A 26759-nucleotide genomic window follows, 5' to 3' on the forward strand; every position below is an offset into this window, starting at 1 on the left:
AATAAGAGATGAAAAAAGCAGCTGTGTGGAAATGTTCTACACGGACTGAATGAAAGAAAAGTCAGCAACAAACATGATTTTTTTTACAAGAACGACTCTTTATTTCTCCGAATTTCAACACACTTATTAACATCTGCATGCAACAGTTCCGTAAAATATGAGAACAATCTCTTCAAAATTTTTCTTCCATAATGATTTTCGTCAAGTATATACAGTACTTAAATTAATAACAGCATGAATCACAGTATACCGCATCTAGTCCGTGAATTACATTTGACACAGACAGGCGATCTCCTGGTTCAACGGCTGTTTATCTATTGAGCATACAAGTTTTGATACAGACTTATCACCGTTTCTGAGACATCTGTGGAATAAAAAATATCTATTTGAATACATAAAGAAATATGATAATAAAATAAACGATATGAAATCAAATACATTTATATTTTTGTTAGGAAAAAAGTGCAGTTCATTCATATGAATGTGATTTTGCAATTCGCACATCATTTACGCATGTCATATTTTAATATGCAGAATAATTCAGGAAATATTTAGGAAATTTAGCCCGCTAATTAATATGACAGATGAAACAGCTGTTCACTTGATTAGATTAAAAATACCGGTTTTCAGCAATTTCCTAAACAATTTTGACAGCTTGTCGTTTGAGAACGATCACATTTTCACAATCAAAGATTAGTTTTTGTGACAAATGACCCAAATACCACAACTTCGACATGCGACAAAATGACCTCGGATTGACGGTCTTTCAACTATATACAAATGTAATCAATTAAATGTATCGAGGTAAACCTTGGTTTTTTTTTTTTTTTTTCATTCAAAGTGGTCCTATAATTTTATCATGAAGCATTCCTTTCCAAATATTCCCTTTGGGGATGTTCCGTTTCAGCTCCCTTATGGCATGGGGGACTTCCCTAAATTATGTTTATATTAAATGCATTACATACCTACATTATGTTTATATTAAAGCGAATCGAACTGTTGGGAAAAACGTTTATATACGTATAAAAACACATAAAAAACTTACAGTAGTACTTCTTACACGGCGCTCATAAGTAAAGTTGCAAAATTGTTCAAGGACATTATGGAAACATTAGAAACTGGTCCATTTAACAAAGAAATATTGGATAAAGATGATCGAAGCAATTCTTTCTGGCATTTTTAAATTTCAGGTTTAGGAACCAGGTTCATTGAAAACGTTAATGAAGTATTTGTTATACAACACTATTCTCATATGGAAAATGGGGAGAATATGCACATGATGTCGAATTTCTGAAAAAATAATGGCTAGATTTTAAAGAAATTTGGAATGAATATACATTTACAACAGAGAAAAATATGTACTATTGAAAAGCCACTCTATGTACGCACGATAATCAATACAGCTCATAGTGCAGGGATGTCAAGCAACTACCTTCTGATATCGAACTGAAAACGAGTCTAATATGTGGTATGGTCCCTTCTCACAGGCAGAAAAGTTGTGCAACGTGACAGCATACTGGACAGAAGGCAGTTGAGGAGTCCCTGTGGCAGTCGATCCCACTCCAACAGCAAGGCAGTTTTCCCCACCGGGATGGTTCTCAGAGGGGGATGAAATTCCGCTCCCAAGAGCATCCAAGTCCTTCAGTATACGGTTACGGTCAGGAGTTCTAGCTGGCCAATCCATGTGGCAAATATTTTCGCTTTCCAGGTAATCATCCACAGCTAAACCATTTGTGGACGAGCTCTATTGTCCATTAAAGGGGACCAACTGTGCTCCTGAAAAGTCAAACATATAGCTCTAAGATCGCCTCTCTATACCTCATAGCAGTCAGGGAGCCTTTGTCGAACACATGCAAGGGTGCACGGCCGTCCAACATAATGTCTGCTCAAATCATCTCCGCCACCATAATGAAATGTTTCGCTGAAGAGAGATGGATGGTATTCTGTTCCAGGATCTCTCCAGATATAGGTGCGCCAAGAATCAGTGATCAGTCTGAATCTCGACTGATCTGTAAAAAGCACCGTATTCCACCAAGGTAAACGCTATCTCTTATATACTACAATGAGTGGGATGCAAACAGCACTTTTTCTGGCATACAGCTCAATCTCGTGAAGCCTTCGCAACTGTATACCGCGATATTCGGGTCCGAGTGGCAGCATACAGCTCACGTGAGAGTTGTAAAGCTGTAGCAGTCCTGCGTTGCCACGCTGAATGTGCCAAATAACGCTCATCATTCGTTGTCGTGGATCTTTATTGACCTTGTCCAGGTCTTCTCGGTATGGATCCAGTGTCGCAAAACTGTTTCCAAGAATTGCGGACGAACCTGAGCGTTACATTGAGCTCTATAGCCACCTGCGCTTGTGACTAGCCTACATCCAATCTACGGACAATTCTCCATCTCATTCCGTCTTCCATCTATCCGTCTTCCATTTATCCGTCTTCCATTTAACCGTTTTCCATCTATCCATCAGTTCTATCTATTCATCTTATTCCGTCTTCCACTATCTTGTCTACTCATATTTTACCTGGTATCTTATAAAATTTTCCTAACACTTGCGAGAAACACGGTGAATGTCGTGAAGAAATACGAGCTCGCAAATCGTCAGAAACCTCTCGTACGATTATATTCCCTCCACACTCACAGCTCCGCAGATGTGTAAGCTTACGTATTCGATTCAAATATTTGCATTAATTTCGATATTTGCATTAATTTTTCGGCGGCGTAATTAGTATCTTGGTTCATTACTTCTGGCAAAAATAAACATAATTTTTTAAATTAGCTTTATTTTGCACACGAGCGTATTATCGTCAAGTATCTGTTGTTTAGTTTCGTCTATTTTCTTTAAAAGTAACAAGAAGTAAATCGAAATAAGCTTTATCTTTTTATTTATAAGAGTATTCTGATGTTACTCTGCTGATGCCGTTTTTAATGTGATCCACTTTGGGATTGCTAGAGAAAGTTTAATTCTTAAATGAGCAAGTGTTTTCAAAATTAACTACCTACCTTATATATAAGAGTTATAGCTCGACAGATGTTTCTCATCTGTCGTAGTTAACTCCTGCGCATTTACTGGACATAATCAAATCAATTTATTCTTTTAATGAGTTGACAGTTTGGAAGTCGTAGGTCTGCATCTGTTATGATATTACTTTGGAAACACAAATTATGGTGAAAAATTTCAATTTGTTTGGTTTTAAAAGCGCATTTGGTAATTTAGAGATTTAGTTATAAACATACTATTAAAATACTTATGAAAATAACGTTTCTGACTGAGGTACAGATTGCGGATTCCTGAAAGGAAAAACATGTAGAATTTACCAAAGAGAAAATACAGGGATGTAGAATAACCAGCCAGACTGAATCAATAAAACTAGTTTGTCTCCATTTTTATTTGACTTGAGTTACATGCGATATAAATAGCAACCAGGAATCTGCTGTTGCAGATTGCAGTTTACAACGTGAAAAAAATGGGAATAGGTAAGTAGTACTGCGCAGTAGTCTTCTTGTATGAAATATAACTCAGAAAATGGTTAATAAGTACGGATCCCTTTTATATTTCTGGTTGTTATTCTCTAAGTTGCTTATGAGCCAAAATTATTTTTTAAAATGCTTTATAGTTGCTATTATGATGAAAGTCATCAGATGAGAAGTATTAAAAGACCTGGCAAGTTAACTAAATTTTCAGTTCACTAAATAGTTGACAAATCACTAAAAGGTTTGAAGTTTAATTTTTAATAAAATGCTGTACAAAATTCATTTTTGCAGGATGACAGATCAGCAAATTTTTGAGACTAATAAAGGATTTTCTTGCCAAATGTTCCTTACAATCAGCCTTCACTAAAAGCTGAAAAGGTTAAAGTAGCTGAATACTGGTAGTTTGAGCTGCCCAAACGAGATATTGGTTAGTCACTCCGACTACAGTACCAAAGAGCCCGGGTTTGAATCACAGAGAAGACATGGTTGCTTGTAAATGTATATTGTACGTTTTCTGCATAGGCGCATTCTAACTATATGGGGATGCAAAAGTCCTCTCGTGCGGTTTAGTGGTAAAGGAAGAAGGGTGGGATTCACTCCCTCAACACCTGGTTGGGCAAAATCATACTGTCACTTATACAGTGCCCAAAGCTCTTGCTAACGACAGGCGTAATCTTGTATTCCTTAGCACGATAAACTTCGTGGGCTTGTTCTGATGAGATGAGACGAGTGAGATTAGTTACAACAATAACGACTTTCAGTTCGATTTGTCTCGGGTGTGAATACAATCAAACGGGTTGTCTGCATGGTTAGATTTCGTGGTTTTCCTCCTGTGTATGTGAACACGAGTCAGACACCCTCAGAAAATGCTTCTCGAAGGCATTCCTTTTCTTAGGCAATACGCGTTCGTGATTTTGCCGAATTCAAATAACCTAATATTCTCTCAACTGAAATGAAAAACATTCTTATGTTGTTAAAACATTTTTACATTACTTACTTTCATTTAGCTATAAGAATTCGAGGCTGTGGTCCACTGTTGTGACACTGAACTCTGCTGTATATAGTGACATCCTCTTCCATAATTGGCTGTGAAATAAAATTTTCGCTTTGTCAGCACTATGCAGTTTACAGCAGTATAAAGAAAATGTCTAAATTCTTAAAAATGACACATCATTCATCTTTAAATTGATATCGGTTTTACAGAAAAGCGAACTGCATTTCAAAGGAATCTAATACCAGCTCCTCGGTTTCAAGCAGCAATCATATTTTTGTTCAATAAATTTAGCAGAATACTGTTGGTGTTTCTAAAACAGATGCTTTGTGAGATAGCGTAGTTTTTGTATAATATTTCGATGAAACCAATGTCAATTTATTGTCGGATACAGTTTTAGAATTTATTCTGATGGAAATTTTTTCCTTAATCATTAAATAATGAAACTAAAATATTTATGAGAAATATGGTAATTTTAAAGGCAATAATAGAATATGCATTGAAAATCATGTTAACATAAATAAAGTTACATCTTGCATCGAGTACAGAGCAGCAAATGAAATTTATTATGAAAAGCAATTTTAAACATAAAAAGAAAGAAAGAAATGAAAAATAAAAAAAAATAAAATAAAATAAAAAAAAAAAAAAAAGTCTGAAATTTTTTCAGATTTTAAATTAAGTCCAAAGGGGCGTTTTTTTAACGTTTTGAGTGTTACCTTTATTTATTAAATATCATGTTCTTTGCACTTAAACCATAAAATTCAGTTCAAGAGCAATATCGCAAAATAATGTTAAATTAAGCATATCTTTAGAATTTCCGATATACACAGTCTCGCGAGCTGGAGATAAAAGTATTTTTTTTCTATATAACGTTGCCATTTCTCGCTTTTAAAGCATTGAGTTTGTAAATCAAAAATTCGTTAAAGTTTTACAAAATATAAAATCTATAATAAAACAAATTCCAAATTTGGGATTTCAGATGCCCATATTCGCAGTAGGATTTCGTCATTCAAAATTCGATGGCTCTATGTACCATTGTTTTATCACAATGTGAGAAATAGACAATCATTTATGCAGATTTTTCATTATTTAATTTCTTCAAATATAATGCAGGACTCTAACATTTTGTGGCAACAGTTTGAAAAGTGAACCGACGTTTATGAGTCCGATGCAAAATGCCAAAACGAAAGCAATAGTCCTTCGGGACTGAAATCCCTTTGGACTAAAAAAAAAAAAAAAATCTGAAAGGTTTCAGATTTTAAATTACGTCCAAAGGGGCGTTTTTTAAACGTTTTGTGTGTTACCTTTATTTATTAAATATCACGTTCTTTGCACTTAAACCGTAAAATTTAGTTCAATAGCAATGTCGCAAAATTATTTTAAAATGAGCCTATCTTTAGGATTTCTGATACACAATTCCGCGCGCTGGAGATAAAAAGTTTTCCCCCCGTTGCCATTGCTCTCTTTGAAATCGAGTTTGTTACTCAAAAGTACGTTAAAGTTTTACAAAATATGAAAGCGATCATAAAACAAATTCCAAATTTCAAATTTGGTCTTCCACATGCCCATATTCGTAGGAGGATTACGTCATTCAAAATTCGATGGCTCTATGTACCGTTGTTTTATCACAATGCGAGAAATAGACATACATTTATGCAGATTTTTCATTCTTTAATTTATTCAAACATAATGGAGGACTCTAACATTGGGTGGCAACAGTTTGAAAAGTTAAACGGACATTTATATTGATTCAACGCAAAATCGCAAAACAAAAACAATAGTCCTTCAGGGACAAAGCCCCTTTGGACTAATTATCATTAATTAATGCGAAAAATGCAGTACATCTTTGTTATTATTAAGATTAATACAAATGAATACCTGCATCAACATCCTATGTATTTTTAAAATATGATCAGTTCTGTATAAGTTTTGTTATCGGGTGTCCTACATATTTTAGTAGGATGGTGTGATAGAGGAACTGTAGCAATCGTAACAATCTTGCTTTTAAGCAAGAAGAAAGGAGATGAGGACTTTGGCGAACGCCGTTTCCTACAGTCCGTAAGGTTATTTTTTCCACCGTATCAGATTTACGCAGTGCTGACTTTCTACCCATCAGGGGAACTGTAATGCTAAAAATTGTTCAGCTGTTGCTATATACAATCACAGTTATATCGGTAGTTATTTAAATCCACTGATACGAATGTTGCCACATGCTGTCCCAGTTATATCGTTAGTTATTAAATATATCCACTGATGCGAATAATTTGGAAAGATAAAATCAATAACCTTCGTTTTGAACAAAAGAAACCTATCTAAATATCAAAGTAAAGTCATAGATATGTTTCCAGGTTTGTCGAAATTTACAATATTTTTATGTTTAACTCGAGTACGTATGTGTTATTTTGCATGTCCATAAAGCTTAAAATGCCGAAAACCGAAATTTTCAGATTGAACTGAATATTTTATGAAGAGATATGGACATTTGGATAGAAAGATGTATTTATAAAATTATTCATAAAAAGAGATATATAGTCAAATGAACGATAGCCTTGAAATACGAAAAGTGCATTTGTTGACGCATATTTGAAGTAAAAGATAGGTTATTCGAATACGTAAAATGAAACTAAAGTAAAGCTTAAACACGGGGCGGCGAAAAATCTTTTATAGGGCTTCAGTTTGCAGGATTAGAAAGTTCTTTTTCATAATAGCAGGAAAAAAGTATACTTATTTAAGGGAAAATATAAGCAATCTTATGTGAAATTCGTTTCTATTAAATTGGTTATTTACTAACATTAATTCTTAGAATTGAAACATTTATATTTTTAATTAGGTTGCAGGCAGTGTTACAGGGAAATATTACTTATGTCATAAAAGTGAGAAATCTTATACAAATCTATACAACTCTGTTCACTACCCAAAGCATTTGTTTATAGATTACTTTTGAATGTTAATATTAGGTGAAAAAAATCTGTTTTACACGTTGAAAGAAAAAATAGTGTTCTTCAAGCAACGATTTTGTCTGGGACATTTTATCATACGCTTCTTAAAACTGTAAAACACCAAGAGAAATTCAATCGAAATGTGAGCTATTGATGCTTTATTTCAGTGATACTTATTCTTCACAAATAAGGGCCAATTTAAATTGCATGTTGGTAATGTGGACCGATGAGCGTGTTTTCAGTAATTAGGAATGTGGCAGGATGAAAACAAACAAGAGTTTTTAGGGAAGCAGTTCCCTTTAAAGAAAGATACTTTTGCCAGATCTAATAATAACAGTAATAATGGTAACACAATAAAAGATCATACGGATGGTAAAAACATATGGTATCCGAACTCGTTCGGGTACCATTTTTTAAAAAATGGTTTTTATTTTAACTATAAACATATTAATTTGAAGATAAGCATATTAATGAGTGAAAACAATCTAAAACGTAACGCTAAGTAATTTTAATTTTGAAAAATAAGGAAAAAAAGGATAATTTTTGCTTAAATTTTGCCTTTACGGCAACATCCACGGTAATGTATATATAAATATGCAGTTTTTTTAATTTGTATTTATATTTAAACTTGTTTTGTATGCAATGAAGCAAAATAATTAAGAAATATTTATATATTCTTGAGATATGTCAAAATGTATAGTATTTACTGTATATTTTCCTATTATTGCATCCAAAATCTAAAAATAAAAGGTAACAATTCAACTTATAATTAATATTTTAAAAATCTTTTGCTTCAGAGCATGCATCAGATAATATGAAACATGTATAGAAAGTATCATTAAATTTTATCCATAAAATTTTGAGTTATGGCTGTTACCATTGGCAATATTTACAGAAAAAACATTTTTCAGAAAACAAGTTTAAAGTTTTCATAAAACAATTTCCTAGTGAAAGAAGCATCCCTAAGAATTAAAATTCCCCTGCTTTGTAACTTAACACCTTGTTTTTTTTCTTCCCACACTTTGCACCTTTTCTTTCGAACAAAGCGTAATTTTTTCTTTGGGTTTTTGTAAAACTTGTGGAATGCCACCAAAAGTCATGATTTTGCACTTTATCAAGTTTTCGAATTCCCTGCTCAGTGTAAAATTCAGGGCACATACCTAACTTTGAAAATGCTTATACTATGAAACTTTAACTATGAAAACCTATAAATCCATCATTAAATAACCCAACACTTACATTTGCTATATTCGCAAGTTTATGAATGTTTCTTTCGGAGCAATTTGCAATAAAATGCCATTAAAACGTTCCTTGATATTTTGAGTTTTGCCATGTAGACACTTTTTAATAACTCTTGTTTATGTAGTCAACTCCATATATGTAGGTTTACTTAAATTAAAAATATATATTGATATACCAGAGGTTTTTGCCTAATTTTTTATTTCTGATTTTTTTTCCGGATTTCTGCAATCACACATTCATAGTTGCACCAATTCATTGATTATTGAATAGGCTTCGAAGAAGAGCTACAATGGAACAAGCAGTTAGTACAACCTGCTGCATCTCAATTAAGTTTGAAACATGACTTCTAATTGCAATCCCTAATTCTGCAGTTTATCAATAAAAGAATCAGTCAGTTTACCTTTTCCTTTCAATTTAGGAGCGGAGTATTTTACTTTTCGTAGTCCACTACCAACCCTTTTCTGTACATGTTCAATGCATTCCACTTTCTTAACCGAATCTTTACCATATATATCTTTCACAATTAAAAACCTCTTAGAATCCCCATCCTCGTAATACTCCGTGTGCTTCAGCTTTCGTAATGTAATAGATCATTCAAACAGGGAATAAGCACCAACTGCTGCTTCTTTATAATTTACAAAACAATTATATTACGCTTTACATATGTCGTGCTGAAGATTGTATGACATTCTGTTTATTTTGTTGCAAATGATGCAAAAATGTGACATAGCTTTCAAAGCAAGCACTTTGTCAACGCTAATCGACAAAGCAGCAACACATACATTCACCGTCGAATACCCTCTGCGCCAAACTAATTACGAAATTAAGGGAAAAAACTAACACCAGATTCTTAAAATGCATTACAAAATATCTAAACTTGGTACGCAGGTTTATAATTTACAAAATCTTGATGATAAATAAAGTTTCTAAATAGGTATATCTATTTAAACGCTCACTTCCGGCCCAGAATATTGGAACTTCCGGTTTATTCAGTTACAGAAAAATGCTTATAACTTCAATTCTTATTAACCTATCAACAAGGAGAAACTTGTATTTGATAGCTAAAGATGTATTCTTTAAGATAATGTAATAAAGAAAAAATCGAAATTTTGACCGAAAATCGTCTTTTGTACGAGGTCGGATACCTTTACTGTACATAATTGAAACAAACAAACATAAAAATCACTTAAAAGATTTAGATAGGATATAGCAGAATTTAAAAAATAAACACTGAAGGTTGATCCTAACTATTCTGTTTAACTATTTCCAATTCAAGAACATGATAATCCGAAGAAGATGATGGAAGGAATGGGTGGTGGAGAATCCTAATTCTAATTTTTTTCATTCCTACTTTTCTATTTGTTGCTTTTTTGTTTTAATGTCTCTATTAGTTAATTCTTAATCAACAAAATGCAATACATGAATCAACCGAATAGTGTATTTAATGATAAATATATTACGTGGGAAATTTAACTCCACTCCTTAAATCAGGTCAGCGGTAACAATTTCGTCTTAGACCTTCGATAAAGTAAATGACATTGATTTCAACTATTGTTATAAATATCTTCTCATGTAAAAAATAGTAATGTTATTGCGATGTGGGATTTCTTTATTTAACTAAGGGTTAATTTTAAGTTTTAGTACTTTTCTATCACTCTCGTTTCACCCAGGCTCTTCATGCCAGAATGTAAATGAGATGGCAAAACGTTTATTCAGATTGAGGTAGAAAGAAGTGCTATAAGCAAGAGTTTCGGAAGTTAGTTTTAGAGCGTGTCTGTCTATTCCAGTTCACGTTGCCCGTGATTATTAGCGATTTTATTCTGCGGCGTTGGGTGCTTCTAGCCATTCAGCTTATCTTGCCGGTTTTTCTAACCAACCAGAGGCTTTCCTGCACGTTAAATTATTCTATGAGCCGTTAGGCTAATCTACAACACTTGAAAGTGTTTAACGTTATGTTTTTGCGTATTTTTGTTAAGCCAAAAGTGCTTGACTTGTGTAAACCCAAGTTGGGTAATTGCTAATTTTGTGTTTGAATAAAAGGTCATATACGTCTTTCTTCTGAGTTTTGTTTTGTTTCATAGGGCTAGAAGATAATTCTTCAGTAGTCATTTTAAAGTATGTAGTGTATGCTCTCTAAGAAGACTATATAATTTTATATGAGAAGAGTAATTCAAGATTACACGCATGGGATACCCCAAATGCTGTTTCGAATATACATTTTCATATATCTATAAACTTTAAAACTTAAAATGCAATATGAATTAAATTACACTCACGCCAAGCAAAAACAAAATAATTCATGAGAATCAGTTTCCTATTGTGTGCTTATTGTGCGAAGTAAAAAATATATATGATAATTGATAACCAAAGAGAAGCATCAAGAACAGACTACAACCAGCACGAATAAGCATGCAAATAATTTTAATAATTTCACTGCAGGATGCAGGAAAGGACGCCGTTGATTGGCCATCACTATTCACACTTCATGTATCGTACTCACGGAGATATACGTGCAAAATAATTCAATTAAAATAAATTAAATTCAAATTTTGTCACTGAAATCTAATATAGAATTATTATATTTCTGAGCACATAATTATTCAAAGACATTAATTCTCTGATTCACTGAACAACAGTTTTATTGCTCCCCCCAAAAACATTTGTTTGGGGTATATAAAAGTTGCGTTGCTAATAAAATTAGTAAGTAATAATAAAATTAGTAAGTTGTAGTAAGTGCAGTCAAGATTGCTGAATTTTCCTATAGCGCACCCCCGTGGGGTTGACCTAGAGAACTCTGTGTATCTACTGCCTAGAATCTGTACTTAGGCAGCCTCGGCCACGGGGGTATAAAATTTATGAACTTGGCGGTTCTGAAGGCCCCGGAAAGGTCACTAATTGGCCGGCCTGTTGTTCTGGCGAGTCCAAGAGTAGTGAGGCTCTGGTAGCCCGGAGCAGCGTCCCGGGTTCGGTGGGTAATATCCCACTGCGATGGGCAGCCCAAGAGACTGGCAGGTAACATTTAGACGATCAGTATCGCCGTATGGTGTTTAGTGTCAGTGTTTCTAACCTTTTGTGCTGTTCTAAGTCGAAATAGTATTCCGTTTGCAGTTATGTTTATAACAGGATGATTAATTTCATTTGAAATTACAATAATGATTAAAAATAATGTTTTCTTTAATAGGAAAATTTATTAAGACACAATAACACGCCGAATAAATACTAATAAAAAATTTTGTAAATATAACGCTGATTTTTGTTGTTTGACTTCTGAATTAGGAAAATTTATGTTTACTATGATTAACTCCATGTAACTCTGCCTCACTAAAAAAATTACTTTTTATCAGAAATTAAAACCGAAACATCGTTATACATAAGCATATTTTCAGTACTCTATTTGTCTCTAATATCTAGAGCTCAAAAGATACAATAAAGAAACTAATTGCCAGGAATATATTCTAAAGCAAAGGCAGCGATTGAACATTGAAGAATACCAAATACACTGAGAAACTTCATTGTTTAATTTTTAAGTGCTTATATACTTACTTATTTATTTGCTTTGTATCATTAATTGTTATTTAAATTTCAAAGGCTGAGATGGAGCACTTACAAAAGTAATTCTACCTGAATATTGCTTATTCTCAAACAGCTTAGCGTATATTAAAAGGAAAATCGATTAAATATCTTTCCCTTCATGTTGTGTTAATTAGAAGCTAAATAAAACTGAGTAGAAAGATGGAAACTGAGCCATATGTAGTTACTTCTTTTGAGGAAAGAATTAGTTTTCATAAATGAAACTTGCAAGCAGTTCTAAAGAAATAATTTTCTGAAAACTTAATTAGTAAATAATTATTGAAGCTTGGTTGGTTAATTTAAACACAAGGGGTAACTTAATTTCGAATGTTTTCTCTGACAGCTCAAACGGAGAACATATAATTAAATATAAAGACATATAATTAATAACATAAAGACATATAACATTATATACGTATATATATGTATAATGTTATATGATATTAAATTCTCTAGTGGACCCATAGGTAGGAAGTTTAATTCCGAAAATTGTTTTAAAGTAACTTGAATGTAAATTGTTAAAAGTGTTTAAAATTTGTCAGTTTGGCATCACCATTATTACTTGAGTAAAAGACGAAACACCTTCGTATTTATTTATTAATTATTGTTCATTGAACAGGAGTTGATTTGTTCCCCTTGAAAAGTGAACTAATTTCCGATCAATGACAAGGATTACTTGCTTTTAATTTATTTCTTTTTACAATTGAAATTTTGTTATTCATGATTTAATTCAAGTACCCGTTAAACATTTTTAACAATTTACATTCAAGTTACTTTAAAACAGTTTTTCGAAATTGAACTTATTAACTATGGATTCACTCTTTTAAGATAATCCTACTAAATGTGATGCCTAATCCTACTAATGCCTCATCTTGTGAGGGCTCTTCAGTATTTCTCCCACAAGTGTCCCGAGCCCAGTGCAGGCCAGTGTCTGAAATGGTTCGCTTTCATTTCCTATCGAATGCTGCACAATGGTCAAAGAGGACTTTTCAGTATTTTTATACGATATGGATGCTTGGAGAGGCAATCATGGCAAGTAGCGAGGCGAAAAGTGGCAACAGATCTGTCCCTTGGTCATTAATGGAATATTTGTGATTTCCTCAACCCATTTCTTGCCTTTGTTTGTCTCTTTGATGTTTTTCCAACAGTCCTCTCCAAACGATGTTTTAATTAACCGTTTGGCGGTATAAAAAGAAATTGGTTTATCTGTTATTTGAGCCAATTTGGTTGCCTTCTTTTCCAGGGAGTCAGCTATTTCATTACCTTGGAGTCCAAAGTGTGCTGGTACCCACTGCAAAGCACCCTCCCTATGTTTTTCAATTAAATCATTAAGGGTCAGACGAATATTCAAATTATCAGCTGAAACAGAAGCTTCAGATCAAGAAATGGTCAGAAGGGCAGCCCTAGAATCTGCTAGTATAACAGCCCTTGAAAAAGTTTCAGATTGGCATTGGAACTGTGACAAGGCGGCGACTTTAATCGCAGAGATCTCCACGTCAAAGGCTGTTAAACCTTACGACAGGCGTGTAAAATGAGAAGACCCCATCGCCAAGGCGTATAATTGTGTGGAGAAAAGAAAATGAGGAACTTAATCCCAAGGACCTTGGTTGGAACAGCAAGGCATGGCGATGGAGGTGTTCTTGTGTGAGGGTACGTGTCAGTTTCAGGATTAAATAATTTAGTATTTATTGCTAGCACAATGAACCATGCTCTTGAGTTAAATATTTTAAAAGATAATTTAAAATTATCCGCCCAAAATTTGGGTACTGGAAATATATATATATATATATATATAATTGCTATTTACCTCATAGATTCGTCAGTTCTTTTAAACCCCTCTGTAAGATTTTCTGTTTCCAGTGTTCTGCACACTGAGAATACAGAAAATTATATTTTTAGTTTGAAATTCTTTATGTAAATTTCATATTTTAAAGAGTGTATTCAAGTAGAAATAACTAAATTTGTTTGAAGAATAGAAACGATTTGTAAATAATATTTAAAATGACAGATAATAATAAATGAACTCAAAGGAAAAAACTGATTTGAGCAAAAAAGTTGAATGTTCAGCGAATTAAACCTAAATAAGTATAAAATTTTGCTTCTGTCATTTAATGAATTAAATCAGGCATCGTACAACCTTTTTTGGTTACGGGTCAAACTCAACCAAAATATGTGTATTAAGAAGGTGTTTCGGGTCAGTAGTATTTTCCTATCTTAGAACTGTCTTTCTTGGTGAATAATGAGATAAATGTTATTGAGAAAATCATTGCAATAAGCTTTGAAGTTTAAAAATAGAAATTATAATTATAATTATTATGAAAACAAACATAATGAATGAAGTTTATTTTTTTTTCTCCTCGATATCAATGGCTTCCTTGATGCTGAACTTGTTACGTCAGTTTAGTCAAGTCTAGTTTAGAGTAGTCCTCGTAAGACGAATACAAGGCAATTTGAATGAATTTTCGGTAGTAAAGCTGCTTCTGTTCGTACTTAAAATCAATTATTTGTGTGAAAATATTTGCTCGCATTTATAAGTTGAACAGAATGCTGACAGAATGGCGAAAATTCTTCGTTTTTTTGAATTATAGATGATGGATTAGCTTTGCTAAACTTATCGATTTCTCTTTGAAATTACACTTACAATTTGTCACAAGTTTTATTTTTTTAAAATAAAATTGCACATTCGTTACTGCAAGGTTATAATCAAACAAAAGTATTATTGTCCAAAGGGACAATTTACCCAGAAGGACTATTAATTTCGTTTTGGCAAATTTGCGTTGATTGACGGCAAGCGTTGTTTCACTTTTTAAATTGTTGCCACTAAATATTATCGCCCTGTATTATATTTAAAGAAATTAAATAATGAAGAATCTGCATGAACGTATATGTATGTTTCTCACATTGTGATAAAACAATGGTACCTAGAGCCATCAAAATTTGAATTACGTAATCTTCCATAGAATATGGGCATGTGGAAGTCCTAATTTGAATTTGAAATTTGTTTTATTATCGATTTCAGATTTTGTAATACTTCAACGAATTTTTGATTAAAAAAAACTAAACGATTTCAAAGCGAGAAATGGCAACACTGTACGAAAAAAAAAAAACATTTTTATCTCCAGCGCGTAAGACTGTGTTCGGAAATTCTAAAGATATGCCCATTTTAAAATTAATATGCGATATTGCTGTTGAACTGAATTTTATAGTTTGAGTACGTTAAACATGATATTTAATAAATAATGGTAATACAGAAAACATTAAAAAAATTAAATTACGCTTCTTTGAACGTAATTTCAAAATCTGAAACCTTTCAGATGGTTTTTAATTATTTATTGGATTACTGTTTTTTGTATTCTTCAGGTGCTCGTTTCATATTTATGTTTTATAATTTATTTTTACAATTTATTCGACAAATCCTAGATTTATGAGCAATAGATCCTTCTAAAACGAAAGTCAAAATTCCACTGATTTTCAAATGAATTAAATTGGATTTATTATTTAGTGGAACAAAACTGAAGTATATGCAATGGCTTTTACGTTTTTACATCCAGTGCTTCTATTTATAAGCTCTAGAATTTTAATTTTGCCATTTAATTTATTTATTAATTAATGCAACTAAAATGCTTCGATAATAATAGAATCATAAGGATAATATTTATTTTGAAATTTCAATATTGAAACCTTTTTTTTTTCTTATTTTATCGGATTTTAAAAATGTTGCATTTGATATAATTGCTTTGATATAATTTGATATAATTGCTTTATAACAATTATATCAAATTAAAGTTTTATAGTTTTTAGAAATTTCAATAATTATGTTGATTAAATCAAGCAACGAATATTAAAGTTTTTTAATCATTTTATTTCAAGAAGGTTATTAAATTTTACGGCCATTCATAATTAAATTTTTGAGTTACATCTTAGGAATTTTGAATTTATTTGTGAATTAAATGTGAAAAATGAAATAATTTTGAGCATTACTACAGAAAATATATATAATAATTTGGTGCTTGGCACTTTCTTCATTTGGCATATTTCTTCAGCGATAAAGCATCACTAGTTGGATTTTTTTCTTGACATAAATACTTTTATACAGATTTTCTTTTTCTCTTAACTGCGAGGATTCGTTTTTTATGATGACAAGAGTTAACATCTATTGAGCTTTGCGAACTACAATTTCAAATGAATTACAATGCAACCATTGATTGGAACAGTTATATACGAGGCATACTCCAATTTCTTGTTATTTCGATCTAAGGCTGTATCAGTGGATGCAACAAAATTGTGGCAATTGGCGGAACCTTATTCAGAAGAACCAAACAGCGTAGGCTGTGTTCTTACCTAACAGCTGATTTTCGGTGGAATGTGTCTTGAAACTGAAGAATTATTCCTTCTTCCTATTTCCAATAACTGGGTTGACTAGATTGTCAAAGTTCAACAAATCATGTACTAAATGAGTACAAACTTTTATATTTATTCCATATTCATTTAAAAGTATATATTTTTAGAATAGATTTTGATTAAGGGCATTCAAATCTTTCTTTTTTATTTGCTGCACTGTATTTATAAAGTATATTTTGTATTGGCAAAAACAGAAGAGTAACTTCACCGAAAGCTCTTAATAATACAAAAAATATTTGTATTAGAATTTATACTGAGTTCAAGCACAGGTGACAGGGCAGGGCAAGGTCTGGACACCCGGACGGATTTCACTGACTATTCGGGTACCGTTCGGATCCAGGAACTGTCCAGAAAAACAATATTGCCAAACAGGGGCAGATGGTGCAAGACAGACGTATTGACAATTTTTACAATACCAATGCTTATTATATAATATATGACAATACAGTGATACTTACATCAAAAAGTGTTGTCACTATGTTGAATTACTACAGTATTAATACATCGTTATACATTATACATTAATAGGGCACTCGATATTTCCAGTAAAATGTAAATTATATATATTGCTTGGTCGATGCTTACCCCCATTGGTCGATGCTTCTTCTCCAGATATATTCTTCTGATGTAGAAGGCGCACGCAGCCGTGACTATGAAGATGGATGCCACAATGCCAGCACCCGTAGTAATCACAGAGTGATTCCACACTTCCTCGCTGCCATCTGAAAAAACAGAAATTCATCGGGAGAGTTGTAAATACTCTGACAGCAGTTTTAGAAATAAAACAAGAGGGTCGGCAAACGAATATGCTACAGCTATACTTTAAAACAAGACAATAATCTCTATCTTATGGAATACATGTGTCAATAGAAGTCCAGTACAGAATTTATCGTTGTAATTTGTATTACCTACTAAAAGTATAGCAGTAAGGGAAACAATTATTAAATAGATAAATTGCTCTATTACGAAGTTTGCAAAAATAAAAGTGTAGCTTTAAAATAGAGATATAGTATTTAGCGGTATATTTCGCTTTGGTTTGGTTAATTAGAACTGTAAATTTTGAGAATTTCACCTAAAATGACTAAAATATTAGTTTTTATTGAAAAGCTCTATATGTGCAACTTTACTATGCAAATATAAAATTACAATCTTCATTATCAAAACAAGAGGAAAAATAGTAACACATTATTAATACAGCTTCAGGCACTCTGAAATAACACTAAATCTTCTATAATCCCTAAACACCCTTTGTAATCCTGTATTTTATAGCAAGCCAAGAGTTGTCCGCCGAAAACACCGTAGCAAAAACATCGCGGGGAAAACAACGCAAGGCGAAAACGTCGTGGGAGAAAACAAAGCAAAGAGAAAACATCGCAATTCCAAACCTCTTGGTACAAAATATCGTCCTCGAAAATAAAGCGGTTCAAAAACTTCGAAGTTTAAAAACATTGACGTCGAAAACATCGCGGTAAAAAATCAAGTACTTACAAATCATCGCACGACGATAATATCGCACAAATGCGTCTTTGAGGTTTTAAAAGCTGTAAATGCATTTTCGAATAATGATTTGGGAGCCCACGTAGGAAAGAGGGATATTTTTTCTTTTATAGTTCCTATTTTTGAATGAACTACTAAATTTTTGCTGAAAAAGTAAGAAGGAAATTTAAGCATTTAAAAATTGCAAATGAGTAGAAACTTATATGCAACTTACAGCATTGAATCAAATTTTGAATTTACATTATTTAACCTTACATTAATTAACATTACATTAATTAACAACGGTCAATTATAAATTAATCATTTTTATAAAGTTTTACTCATAATTTTTCATGAAAAATACAGCCTAAAATGTTTACGAAAAGGAAGATAATTAACTGTATGAGGGTTATCTCTATAAAAATTGTTCAGTTACTTATTAAATTACTTTTTTTCACGTTTGTTAATCCGAAATTGATTTGGTGAAAATTATGACTTCTTTTGTTTCCGTTTATTCTTAAAGTGTCTTTAACATTTCTTGCGCTTTCAAACATTTATGCGAATATGCATTTAAAACCTGAAAACAAAAGCATGCGAAAATTTGTAGGTGCTTTATTTTTTACCGCGATATTTTTGGCCACGATAATTTTAAACTGGGAAGTCTTTGAACCGCTTTATTTTTGACGACGATATTTTGTACCACGATGCTTTAGAACTGCCTTGTTTCCTCTTTGCTTTTTTTTTCTCCCACGATGTTTCGTACCACGACATATTCGCCTTGCGTTGTTTTCTCCGCCACGTTTTCGTCCGCGATGTTTTCGGCTGTAATCAGTCAAGACGTGCTAGGAAGATAAATTGCTGCAATAGTTGTTGCATAGATTACAGTAACAGAGTACTTAATTAACAAGTAGACCATCCAAAGTCATGAAATTTTGACGCGTAAAATTCAGCGGAATCTCGAGTCCCACAAATAACTGTTCCGCAAATATGTATACATATTTATTGAATAGTTCACGTAATTACTGTTAGAATTTATTTTCCACAGTTAAAATATTATCAGTTTCTTATGTCGGTCTCCTTTGTTTTGCGAATGTGCAGTAGTTTTGAATTTGAAACTCTAGATCAAATAAATTCCCAAAACATATTTGAAAATTTAATTATTGAGAATCTTTAAAAACATTCTCAATAATAACTCCTGTTATTCACATAAAATTAGTTTCACTAAAATTTATGCATTTACTTTATATTTGCCGCTCAGTCGGTATAGTGGTCAGGGAAGCTGACTGCGATGCCGAAGGGCCTGGATTCGAATTCCGGAGAAGGCATGGTTGTAATAGTCCGTCCCTTCATAGGAAAGGCGATGGTGGCCCATCTATTAGGTGCCTCCATAATAAAGAGACCACCACATCCGGCCTTGTATAGATTAATGGACTGGGTTACATTTGTAATTGTTCACAATCTGCCATTGGGGGGGGACAAACTTTATAGCTAAATGTACTGCATAAAGTATTACCATTGTTTTCCACAGTTGACTTTGAAAGAAGGGGGAAGTAAATCGCTAGAGAACATAAAGGTTAGAAAAAGAGCTTCAGATAATCAATATTACGTATTAGCTATGTGCAATAATGTTCAGTGTATAATTTAGTACTTGGAAAAGGAAATAATTACCTTTACTTTTGTAGTTATTTATGTTATATATACAAACAAGTATGTAAATAAACCTTTGGTAAATTGAACTAATCTACAAATAACTCAAGCGTTTACAATGGTGGCCAAAATTGTGGACACTTTTGGAAATTTTTATGTTTTTGAACTTTGTATGCTTAAAGAAAACGTTACGTTTCACAAAATGCAAACTTGTATATATCATTTTAAAGAGAATTTATTACTGAATTCAATACAAAACACAAAATTCCATTATTTGCAATATAAAAAAAGTTAAACGATAATAGTTATCGATATACATTAGATAGTGATGATTGCAGTGAGTTATCAGTACTTAGTAGGGTACACTTTATTTTTGATTACAGCTTCACATCGACGTTTTATTGAGCTGACAAGAGTTTTAAGCTCTTCTTTCGTTTATTACATGATGACAGGAAACAATTATAGCCTCAATTAGTTCCCTTTTAATTGATGGGCGCCTCAGTCGGACAAGAGGTTTCAAACGGTGCCACAAATTTTCGATAGGATTGAGGTCAGGACTGTTTCCTGGCCATGACAACAATTTAATGCTCTTTGTACGAAACCACTCTTTCGATATTTTGGCCGTGTAGCAAGGAGCAGAATCCTGATGAAAAATAAACGAAGCATTGTTGGGAAAGAGATCTCTAATGGAAGGTAGAAGTTTTCGTTCTAGAATAGTGTCAATGTATTTTCTGGCATTCAGTGTCCCATCGATGACAGTACCATTTGCTGGCGACCAGTACCATTTGCTGACATGCATGACCAAATCATAACACTAACTGGGTTCTTCACAGTTGCTTGAATGCAGTCAGGATGTAGCTCTTTTCCTATTCTACGTCTTACATATTTTCGCCCATCACTACCGAATAACGATATCTTAGTTTCATCACTACATATAACTTATGACCACTGATCATCTGCCCCATTAATGTGTTTGTGTTCCTTTGCCACTGTAGTCTTTTTTTTCGTTGCGGAAAATTAAGATAAGGCTTTTTTCGTGGAATTCTACCTCTCAGTCCAACATCTGTTAATCTTCTCCTGATTGTTCTTGAACTGACAGAAACACCAGCATCATTCAGATCACTTCTGATGGCCGCTGATGACGTTTTTCTATCTTGGAGACATAGTCTTTTTATTCTTCTGTCATCAATAAATGTGGTGCACCTTTTTCGGCCTTTTCCTTCTTTGTTTTTTATTGAATTTGTCTCCTGATATCGTAAACAAAACTTTCGGACTCCAAATGTAGTCACTGAACCACCCACCTGTCTTGCAATTTCAGCATAGGAAAGACCACTTTCTCGTAACACAATAATATTACATCTCTTTCTAGGTGTCCAATCTACTCTTTTATTTGATGTCGTTGTTTCTTGACTAAATATTAGAAATTTTTACAAAAATTCCTACTTGTAATTGCAGTGTATAAGAAACAGGTCCTCCTTCTACAGAACAAAGCAAAATAAGGAATTGTTCAAGTGTAAACATGATGTCAGCTTCTACTGGCAGTTACTAACATTTGATTGGTTCTCAGAACAAGAACAGTGATTGGCCAGGAAAGCTAGACATTACAAACCACTTCATAACTGTGATTTTTATTTATATTAAAGTACATATAACTTTTTTTCGTATTCCAAATAATTGAATTTTGTGTTTTGTATTGAATTCAGTAATAAATTCTCTTTAAAATGATATATAGAAGTTTGCATTTTGCGAAACGTAACATTTTCTATAAGCATACAAAGTTAAAAAACACAAAAATTTCCAAAAGTGTTCACAGTTTTGGCCACCACTGTATATTGTGCTTAGCTTCATACTTTTAAAAATAACCTAACATATTGCCGGATAAAAAGAACTGAATTTGTTTTTCTGACATTTCAAGACGATTATATAACAATTTAAAAAATTGTATGCGTACATTTCATGCAATTTTGTGTATGCTAATAATATTAACATACTTTCTGTTAAAGGATAGCATAACACCTACCAATAGTCTACCAAAATACTCAGTTTATTCTGTAGAGTCATTAGGTTGCTTTAGAAGCAGGAGAGATGAAAAATGAGCAAAGCCTTTGCCAGCACTCAAACTACGAGCCTCTCGAATACGCGCCGAGCGTGCTGACTACTACACTACGAAGGCATGCTAAGAAGGCGGAAGAAATACCTTATATAGGGCGATTGACGTTTTAGAGGACCCAATCGTCAAATCCTGGTGGGGAAGAATCCTCATTCACCACTTTTTAGTTCGGACACCACTGTAGAGTCATTAGGTTATTTTAGAAGCAGAAGAGATATATGGTCACTTTTCTTAACCTGTTCCGCCAAACTAAGTTAATGGCACTACAGGGTTAGGAAGTGATCTTAATCATTGCTAGCAATCCGACGGTTAGGCTGCCTTTCTATATTTTACATTTTACATTAGACTTCAGTTTCTTGGACATAATTATTTTCATTCACTTGCTTCATTATCTCTATGATGCCCTTGTTGCAGTAATAGTACGTCAACAGGCCATTCATAGGATATGTGATGTAGTCGGAAGGAAAAAAACTGCTGTCGAAGGTGCTCTTTCAGAGGGCAGGAAAGCAGGTAATGAAGTGCGTCCGCGTCTTCCCCGCGAAAATTGCAAGAACAGTTTACGTCCCGTCTGAGGAATAGTATGTAATACGCTGGGAATTTCCCGTGGTTGGTACAGGCCTGGAGGAAGAGTCGGTTGCATCTGAGCCTCTTGAGAGTAGGTATTGGGAAGATGAAGTAAATCTTCCTGTCTTTTCTTCCTGCCATCGTGGTGACCATGTCTCTTGGGATGTTGTCTTGAGGAGCCTTTTTGCAACTTCTGCGGAAAGCGGAACTTCCTTGTCAATTTCTGGTTTGAGAGCTGCGGTCCTAGATAGTTCATCCGCTCGTTCGTTGCCTTTCTGCCCGGTGTGTCCTTTTATCCAGTTGATCTTTAAAGGGATGGAGGAGCCTAATGTCAAGAGGATCTTTCTAAGTGCTGCCGTGTGCGGATGTTTTGGAGGAAAGGAATTCAGTGCATTCAGAACGCTCATGCTATCTGTGAAGAATGAAGTGTGAGATGCTTGGTTGCGTCCCTAACCATAGTGCTGCTTCTTTGAGTGTGAGGGACTCGGCTTGGAATACTGAAGCGTGGTTGCTTAGAGGAAATTAGACGAAACACTGAAACGTGGTTGCTTAGACGGAAGTAAATGAGATGAAAAATGAGCAACGCCTTCGCCGGGACTCGAACACGCGCCGAGCATGATGACCACTACACTACGAAGACATGCTAAGAAGCTGGGAGGAATACCTTTTAATTCTAGTAGGCATCTCAGGTAAGAATGAATCTTAGTAGTACAAAGAGCGCATTTATTAGTTAATTTGGGAAGACATATATTAACTACGATAACGCGATATTTTATCTCATTGTTATTGAATAATTTGCATTCCTGTAATTAATTTTAAAAAATTAAAAAGAGAAATTAAGTTATAGTGTCTCTCCCTCTTTAGTAACATGAACTAGATAAGAACTCTGGAAGGCGTTAGCGACTTCCAGCGATTCGCTATGTCATGAAATTGCTACAAAGACTTGGTGTAGAAGACCCTTTTATTAAAATTAGTAGATTAACAGAAGTCACTGCTTGTGCTTACAGAACCAGCCAGCATTTATGATGTAACTTAAAAGTAAATAATTTAATTTAACTAAGTAAATCTGAAGTTAGCTCAAAGGCTACAGAATGCCCGCAAGTTGACTCAGAACTAATATCGGCCTGACAAGCCTAATGGCCAGAATAACGTAACGCTGCAGATTAACTGCTATCAAGAGGTTCAACTAGTAATATAGCCTTAAGCAGGAGGAACACGCTTTGATTTTACAAGCTAAAACCTTCCTCTAAATATGTACTTTTTGTTTTCTATCCCATTTGAGTACATGCGAGCTAGAAATTAACATTATGGCAGGGAAACGGAAAGCGAGAAATACAGTAAAAATAATTAAAATAAAATAATTTATTAGTTAAAAATAAATAAATCCTTATAAAATTATAAAAAATACCCTGACACAAGAATAACGCCTATCAATTCTATTTGGTAAATGCGTAAGTCAGGAGAGTGCATTCATGTTTGTTCACGCTCTGTTTGCCCAGACGAAATCGTAATTAGTTTTGGAAGATAACGAATTTAATTTTCATTATTAATAAGCTAATTATTTCCAAATTAACTTTATGGTTACAATTTTTGATTTCTATACAAACACGCAGCAAATTGATAAAGATAACGATTATAAGAACTCTAAACCAATAAACTTGTGTTAATACGTTTTTTGCCCGCATCTCGAAATGAGGTTTAACCAGATGCAGAATTCATTTTCTTTCAAGTAAACGTAGTTAAGTAACTTAACAAAATTAACTAATAACTTCAAACATTCGCAAAACCTAAGAGACGTAATTTCGTAAATATTTAATTGAATAAATTATATCTTGAGCGTTAGAAGTCTTCCAAATTTTGCTTGAGCGCGAATTGTATATTTATTTGCCATCGACAAAGTTTCGTGAGAGCGTAAAGCTGGTTAATCGTGCGAATGATGGGAAGAATCATCAAAGGAGAAGGAAGACAAGCTGCGTTTCACTGGGTTGCTAATTAAAAAGCACGTATTTAAGATTCATGGACGATTTACATTTCATGTGCTGATACAGATTCTTAAAACTTTACCACATCATATAAAATTAAAGCATTACTGAAGCAGTTATTTGTAAATAGTTTAAGAATCGTTCTAAAGCGGAAATTTGTAAGTGGGGTTTATGCAGCGTTCATATGTTTTCTCTAATAAAATAACTGAACGGAAATGATATTGATTTTGCATTTTTTTAATATTTGTAAGTGCAAAAGAAATATCATCAGATGAATGAATTTGTACAAAAGTATAAATAAAGAATAGTTTTGCGAAATATAACTCCATGCAATGTTAGGGATTTTGATTACTGTACTACTTTTGGTAAGCTATATTCTCTACTAGTTATCAGTTGAAAGCGTATTAATATTTCTCATTTAATATGGATTTTAAAATTTTTCAGGAACAACAACAACAACAACAAAAAAAAAAAACCTGGCAATTTAGGAGCAACTTTAGGCTTCATACACTTGCACTGCCTACAAAGATATCTGTATTTTGACTGACAGTCGCAGGTCTATTTAGCATCTGCAAAATTGGACTCATATTGTTGATAAGACTTCACTCTCTATTTTGGCTTAACTGCAAAATCTCTCTTTTTATCATGATGTACCTCTGCAATGGACCTCTTCACATACTGGTCTCAGTGGTAATGAAATGGGTGATGTCCAAGGAAGATACTTTAATGACTACCAGCACCCTGACGTTTTTGGAGATTTGCTCGAGTGTTAAATCTACTATTGCCTCTTCTTAGCATTCCCCTCAGGCTCATGATAGGTACTTTGGCAGGCAGCTGGAAGATGCTATTGCTTTTGGGGGTCATCGTGCTCAATAAACTGCTTTGACGTGGTTCCTCGGTGGACATATGAAATGCCTTAAATATGACCGGGAAAATAAGATCTAACCCATCTGTAGGAAATGTAATACTGATCATTTCACTCCTGAACAACTTCTCACCTGTTTGGGACTTGTAAAAGAGGACCTGTTGAAAAGACCTACCTTCGTATTAGGAAATATTAAAGGTTCTTGGACTCATGGATCTGTTCTAGCCTAATGGCTAACCGGTAAGGATCAGTAACAACAACAAGAACATCACAACAACATTTTCTCAGTAGTATAAACTGATAAAAACTGCTACTGGACTCTTTATGCTTAAGTTTGAAAAGTGTCGTAATATTGCTTTCTAAAACGGTGTGAAATGTGCGGGTCCAGTAAAATTAAACTATTATTATTTAAAAATTTAGGAAACGTTTTATAATACATATACAGGTTGTAGAGACATTAGGAATTTTTGGAAGCTAGAAAAGATGAAAAATATGCAACCACCTTAGCCGGGAATCGAACCACGGACCTCTGGAATACCGGCCCAGCGTGCTACCGTTATGCCACGAAGGTACGCTAGGGAACTGGGAGAAATACCTTATATACTTCTTTTTTTAAAGGGCGACTAGGGTTTTAGGGAACCTAGTCGCCTTAAGTTGTATGATTCTCCTTAAAAACCTATAATTGAATAAAAAATAAACGTTAACTTACCGATGTATAGTACCAGAAAAGAAAGCGTAATATTTTCACTTGTGAAACACGTATTTTTTCAGAGAATTCATGTTACAATAGAAATTTAGATAAATATTTAGTCACAAGGAATTTAGCTAATATCAGTCACATAACGACCAATCGCCAAATCCTGGTGGTGACGAATTATTGTCCGCTACCTTTTGGTTCGGGCGCCACTGTAGAGACATTAGGTTATTTTAAACGTGGGATATAAAAATGAGCAATACTATCGTCGGGACTCGAGCTTGGAAATCTTGAATACGCGCCGAGTGTGGTACTGTTACACCAAGAGGGCATGCTGAAAAGCGAACGAAAATTCATTAGAATATTTTCTTTCTGCTTTCTTCAAGATATTTTCGAAGACGTTAACATCTCATTAGAAACAGGAACTTGCAAATCATGACATGTCTTTCTTTAAGAGTACGTTAGGTTTGAGAAACAACATCTAGGTCTCCAAAGTTAAGCACAGGTCATTCTAAATTATGTAACATTAATTGCAAGAACAATAAAATTATGAAAATTACCTCTTGATAAACTTGATGCGTTGACATTGGTCCTTTCCGGATTACAGGCTGCAAGAAAGGGAAAAAGAAGTCAATTTCTGTATGTATAGCTGCAAATTTTTAGCAACTCGAAAATTGTTTATTTGAAATTATTTTACATCTGCCCATGACAAAACATTCTGAGGCAAATAAGTTAAATACGGAAAAAAGAAAAAAAAAAAAAAAAAAAGAATTTTTTTTTCTCCAAAGAAAAATAAAAGGAA

At 33.5% G+C, this 26759-nt stretch overlaps 1 protein-coding gene across 1 annotated transcript in view; it reads right to left on the bottom strand.

Moving 5' to 3' along the window:
* Positions 1-85: 85 nt before the first annotated feature.
* LOC118188757 (hemicentin-2-like) overlaps positions 86-26759 on the bottom strand; it is a 425265-nt gene continuing 398591 nt past the window's right edge. Inside the window, exons 9-12 of the mRNA XM_085814240.1 lie at positions 26518-26565; positions 17205-17341; positions 4474-4562; positions 86-364 (exon numbers count right to left, since the gene is read on the bottom strand). Coding sequence (XP_085670366.1) covers positions 4476-4562; positions 17205-17341; positions 26518-26565 — 272 coding nt within the window. The 3' untranslated portion in view covers positions 86-364; positions 4474-4475. The remainder of the gene's footprint in view (positions 365-4473; positions 4563-17204; positions 17342-26517; positions 26566-26759) is intronic.

Source organism: Stegodyphus dumicola, chromosome 4 (genome assembly GCF_044657685.1).
Source record: "Stegodyphus dumicola isolate Sdum_Otavi_A_Nest chromosome 4, ASM4465768v1".
Taxonomy (NCBI): Eukaryota; Metazoa; Arthropoda; class Arachnida; order Araneae; family Eresidae; genus Stegodyphus; species Stegodyphus dumicola.